General features: G+C 46.6%; 1 protein-coding gene across 8 annotated transcripts in view; it reads right to left on the minus strand.

Annotated features, from left to right (window-relative positions):
• Nucleotides 1-6,000, minus strand: part of casz1 (castor zinc finger 1) — a 259,395-nt gene that overhangs the window by 25,114 nt on the left and 228,281 nt on the right. For 6 of the 8 annotated variants that reach the window (XM_046343850.1, XM_046343848.1, XM_046343851.1 and 3 more), the window contains 4 exons: nt 5,111-6,000; nt 3,512-3,577; nt 1,756-1,842; nt 522-612 (listed from right to left, as the gene is read on the minus strand). The exon at nt 5,111-6,000 is cut by the window's right edge and continues 44 nt beyond it. In XM_046343850.1, coding sequence (XP_046199806.1) covers nt 522-612; nt 1,756-1,842; nt 3,512-3,577; nt 5,111-6,000 — 1,134 coding nt within the window. The remainder of the gene's footprint in view (nt 1-521; nt 613-1,755; nt 1,843-3,511; nt 3,578-5,110) is intronic. The other 2 variants (XM_046343849.1, XM_046343853.1) reach the window with 1 other exon arrangement.

The raw sequence follows: 6,000 nt of genomic DNA on the forward strand, positions 1-6,000 counted from the left end.
AAATAGGGGGTGTACAGTGTCCATTTTAGGTCAACATTACAAAACCTTATATAAGTAATAGGGACTTCTGTCATCGGGAGTGGGGACATTTGTCACAGGGAGTGGGGACTTTTATCAGAGGGAGTAGGGACTTAAGTCATAGGAATAGGAGTCAATCACCACTTTCCGGAGACACCTGAAACCCCACCTCTTTAAGGAATACCTAGGATAGGATAAGTAATCCTTCTCACCCCCCCCTTTAAGATTTAGATGCACTATTGTAAAGTGACTGTTCTACTGGATGTCATAAAGTGAATGCACCAATTTGTAAGTCGCTCTGGATAAGAGCGTCTGCTAAATGACTTAAATGTAAATTTAATGAATAGCCTAAAACGTACACCTTAGAGTTGTTCACCAGGGTGTACGGTGAACATTGTAGGACATTCTCACAAAACGTGTCATAGCAAGGGACTTTTGTCATAGTGTTGTAGGGGTGTCCTAAAATGTATAACGTATGGGGCGTTCAGCACACAGCTACTCACCTGGTAGTTGCACTCCGTGTCCATGCAGTGGTAATGCTCCCTGTATTGGTAGGCACAATGCACATGTCCGCAGTGCTGGCTCCCCGAGAACCTGGAAGTCAAGTGACAAAAAAAAGGGTACAGAGTTACATCACGGGCCATGTGGACTTTACACTGAGTGATTTTGTCATGACTAATCAAGGTACAGGTGTAAAAGCTGTGGACACTCCAATGCTTCTTCATAGAAGACAGTCATAGAGCAGACGGTTATCTTCACAAAAAAGGGGCTGAAAAATCATGTTATTGTGGTATAAAATCATGCATGCTATTTTGCAATGATAGTATTGTCTGAATATAAACTCCCTCCTCCCTAATTCTCTTGGGTGCATCCTTCCTTTTCTTCTGGCGATTAGTGAGCAAATGGACAAAAACATCACCTTCATGGAGGGAAACACTTGTTCCTATTCCCGAAACTGAACCTAACCCAAATGTCCCCCCTTTAACATTCAAGGTGTCTGTCACTACCAAAAGGAAATCCAATCACCTCACAGAGAACTACCTCCTAATCCTAACCATACCTCCAAAACAACTCATCTCGTCACGCAAATACGTCTGTTTTCCGCACACCGCCACAATTGACTCGCCTGTCACACCAATTTCGACTCAAATTAGCTCCGTTTATTTCAAAAGCAGCCGGTACACAGACACTTATTAAACTGTAAACCCCACGCATGATTCCCCTCATTTGCCTTTTAAACCTTGCCAAATCAATGTTGTGGAGTTCTCTCTCAGGTTAACGGCGCTTGCTTTAATCAAAGGAAGGTTAGGTTCTGCTGAGAGGCTTGAGTGGATCTACACGCTACTGCCGCCCCCTCCCGTCCCCGTCCTCCTCCTCTTGACTGTAAGAGTCTGACTCGGTAAAGACTTATCCAGGTAAAAGAGTGGGCACCATTTTCCTTGTGCGTTTACTGATGACTGTTAAAAAAACTCCAATTACGACTGAAAACACACAAATAAACATTTGCACTGCCGCTGCCAAGAGCACCATCTGCTCTCTCCCTCACTCGTTCTCTCTCTTTCTACCTCTCTTTCTTCTCTCTCTCTCTCTCTCTCTCTCTCTCTCTCTCTCTCTCTCTCTCTCTCTCTCTCTGTTTTTTGTGTTGTTGTTGCCTGTAGCCTGTATGACTATCCTAGGGCTGCATTTACAGATCACTTTGCGGAGTTCATTAGGCTAATTTAAAGGCAAATCCACTACCTTTTAAAAGTTGGTGGTGTGGTGGGGGGCTCAGGGTATGGTGGTGGTGGTGGTGGTGGTAGGGGCTTCGGGAAGGTTTGACGGCTTCTTTAAAAAAAAAAAAAAAAACAGAAATGGAGCTAACAGTAGAGTACATTACACACACACACACACACACACGGTCACACACACCAACCAACTCTCCCACCATCGGTGCTTTTCTCAGCCCTACTCCTCTATGGACTGTGCATGTACACACGTATTCGGACACACGCACACGCTCACGTACACACACGCACACACAGCCCCCCTGGGACTGTGGCCCACCCCTCTGCTCATTGCCCAGCTGTATCACTTTGCCTATGGACAATTCCCACTTGCCGCGTCAGGGGGCCTAATGGGCCGCTGCTATTCAGCTGCAGATTAAATATTAATATCACAACGATACAGAGATTGCGGCACATCTCCTGTTACAATAGAGTCAACGCAGATCAAAGTGCCGCGGCAATAGTGGGTGCATGAAAGCATTTAAAGAGGGAAAACTGCGACTAAACACTACCAGGGAAGCTCTTTAAAACATCAAACTGGTGCGCGGCAAGGAGATAAATAACTTTTCCCCCCTTGGTTGGTGAGGGGGAGGGGGGTGGAAGGTGGGAGTCAACAACATTTACAAAGCTGGGTTTTTAGCATAAATGTGCGCTCATTAGTTGTGGCTCCAGAGAGATGAACCTCCCCCTACCCCTACCCCCCTTCCCCCAGTCTACATTTGCCCTTTTTATGAGTCCTCCTTTTCTGTCTTTTTTCCTCCCTCCTCTTCCCTTTCTTTTTTTCGCTCTCTCTCCCCAACACGGAAATTGAAACTGTATCTGGGCTTATCTGCAGCCTCCCCGTGCATCAACTACCGAGATGTTTAGACAAATTTTATGCATTATGCAGCGCAAATATCAAAACAGTTCTTGGCAGTGCCAGCAGAAGCCTCATTAAAAATTCCTTAATTAAATCTGCAAAATGTAATCAGTCCAAGGAAGGTTTTTGTGTGTGTGTGTGTGTGTGTGTGTGTGTGTGTGTGTGTATGTGTGTGCATGATGAAAATGTGTGTGTCTGTCAGTGACAGTGCTTTTGATTTGTGCCCTTCATGTTACGGTTTGGAGAAGTAATCATTAACGCCAATGCCACTTTGGGCTTTTGAAACAGTGCTTTTCCTTTCTTTCTAAAGTGAAGAAATAAACAAGTGACAATCACCTTTCTAGTGTGGAGTTCAAAAAATGACTGGAGAATGGGACACTGTGTTGTCTATTGAAATATGAGATTACCTTGCAATGTTTTGCCTCCGTGTTTTGTGAGTGATAAAGAGGACAATTCAGTGACCATGCAGCCATGTAACCAACAGTTTCACTCTATATATGTTACATACACCGCCGCAAAGTACGCTTGAACTACTCAAGACTGACATGCAAAGTGTTCCAGTATACTGTAGTAACTTTGTAAGAAATTCTCGACCTCAAACAGAGTAAGTACAACCATCTTGTCAGCACACCTCTCACCACCATAGAAACCATCTCATGCCTTGTTCCTCCTAACAGAATTCCACTTCCTTTCAGTCCATAAACTCGGCCTCTTACTATTTCCCTCACTTTGCAGCACAGAACTTGACCTCTACCACTATTCTACACATCTAATTTCATCACTGTGTAAAATACGCCATCAGTTAATAAAAAAGCTTTGTCTCAACGTCCGGGACAACATTTGCTTCACCGGAGAGGGAGGATTTGCATACCTGGCGATATATTTCTGGTACAGGTTGACGTCCTCTGTGACAGGTTTCTCAGGTGGTAAACCGTTCCTAATACAAGCAAACACAGAAAGAGACAGGATTAATGGGGTATTGGGTGCACTGTTAATAGAAACTACAGCCACAACATATACCTACAATCTGTTTCAAACTACGGCAATTAATATACATTTTCTGTGACACGACAGCGGTTTTCACATGGCTTTGAATCAGGAAGGTATGAACACACTTTTGCATGGCTTTCCAACAATGAAAGGCAAAAGGCAGTGGAAAAGCGCTATTTTGGAGAGTGCTCATATGCAAATCTAGATAATGCGGATAGGCAAAATATTTTCTAAAGGTCCCTAAGGACCCTGCCTCCAAAGGCTGTTGTCATGTCTCATCAGGAGTATGGACTGAGTTCAAACAGAAGGAGAAGACAGGGTTCGATGGAACAGAAGGCATTGGTTCAGCTAGCGACAAGTTGGGTAGAACCAATAGAACTAGACTGGGGGGAGGTGAATGAACTGAGTCCAATCATCAGAAACACATTAAGTTTAAACATTGCATGGTTCCAACTGAAATGTGACCTGACTTGAGAGGGATCCACTTTTTTCCTAGCGCTAACCAGGGCTAGCTTCCCAAACCCCCTCGTTTGCTAGCACGAACAATGTGGAGGGCTCCGTATAGCTCCACATTGACATGATTGGTTGATGGTAGGTGGGGGCGGTACGTCCTGTATTAACACAAACTCACTTCCTGACAACTTCTTTCCCAATAGGTCTGCTCTGCTAAGCGCAAGAAATATGAAAGCCCTGAAGTCTGACTTGGCTGCATCGCACTCAACGCTGTATGGTCACCTCAGACGTCGGATTGACCATGTAGTGTCTTTTAGTGTTCAGCCTAGGCTCTGTGACTCTCTGGTAAGTTAGTCACAGCTGCAAAGTCTTTAAAGGGACAGTTGTTCCACCCCAGCCAAAGGAGGAAGTCAGTCACTTTGCGATGACTGTGCTAAATCAGTCTCCGAAGAGAGCGCCCAGCAGGTAAACACTTCATGGGCCTTCGCTACTCATCACATCGTGGATCTATTGGCACCATGCACTATTTCACACTACATTCGCATCGGCTGTTGTGGAGGTGGCAATTACCTTTGCGTTAGGCTAACTGACTCGCAGTGGCAGTTAAGTGTATGTGAGACGCCCATTATCTCCCAGGTGTCCCACAGAGACAATTTAGGAGAATTGTACAATATTAAAACCTGGAATCATTTCAAAACACAAGCTAAATAAATCGGGGGGGATTCAGTTGACGGGTTATTTGATTTAATAATTCAGGGAGGTTTGCATAGGCAACTTTTGGTGCAATGACATAATTTTGTGAGAGATTTTCATTATTTCCTTGGCTATTTTTGTCATGAGCAGCCAATTTTCACTACTGGGATCTCACAACTCATTCAAGAAAATGTATGACTTGAATAAACGTGTAATATACAATATATAGTATACCGTACACACATTAATATGCATGTTTCTCATGCAGATCTTCTGTACCTATGTGGTGTCGTTCAGCTAAAGTGTCATTCAAGTCATCTGAAGAGGTTCTTACTTGACAGAGGACACAGTGCCCGTGGTGATGGAGTCGGTCTTGGAGAAGCTGGACTTCATGTAGTCGGAGGTGTTGAAGCCCAAGTGGCCTGTCTGATCCATGATGAGTCCTGGGGGGCCCGTGGCCCCAGCGGAGGAGGCCGAGGTGGCAGCCACGGGTGTCCCCGGGTTCCCAGGTGTGGCAGGCAGAATGCTGGGCATCAGCGAGGACTCGGGCCTCCCCGGCATCAGCTTCTGGATGTTCTTGATATCATACTTGGACGGGCGGCCCACCTTCCCCGTTTTATAGGCGATGGCGCCCCCCATGTCAGTGTTCCCGTCGCCGGGCTTGAAGAGGTGCAGGTACCGAACATTCTCCAGGTCGTACTTGGATGGCTTCTTGTAAGCATTGCCATTCTGCTGGCTCCGCAGGCTTTCACCCATCTTCAGCTTCTGGATGAAGAAGTCATACTTGGAGGCTCGGGAGGCCATGTTCTGGAGGTGGGAGGTGGGGTTGGTTGGTGGGGGATTGTGTCCAAGGTTGTGCCCCTGCCCATGCCCCTGCTTGTGGTCCAGGCTGGAGTGATAAATCTGGCCCTCAGCCCCGGAATGGCACCCCCCAGAGGCGGCCATCTGGGCCTGGAGCAGGGCATTCTTCTCCTGGGCCAGCTTGGAGTTGAGGTCCTCTTGTTTGGGGTTGGTGTGGATGGGCCAGGGCAGGGTCTCGCCAGCCTTTAGCTTGCGGATGTACTCCTCATACTTGGAAAAGCGGGCTCGCCGCGTGGCCTCCTCGCTGTTCAGGGAGGATGGGTCGGAGCCTGAGGTAGCGGCTTTGAGCTTCTCAAAGCTGATCTTCTTGGCCAGCTCGTCCCTCACCTGCTGGTCGTCGTAGCCAAACATGCCCAGGAACTC

This window comes from Oncorhynchus gorbuscha, linkage group LG03 (assembly GCF_021184085.1).
Source record: "Oncorhynchus gorbuscha isolate QuinsamMale2020 ecotype Even-year linkage group LG03, OgorEven_v1.0, whole genome shotgun sequence".
Lineage (NCBI taxonomy): Eukaryota > Metazoa > Chordata > Actinopteri > Salmoniformes > Salmonidae > Oncorhynchus > Oncorhynchus gorbuscha.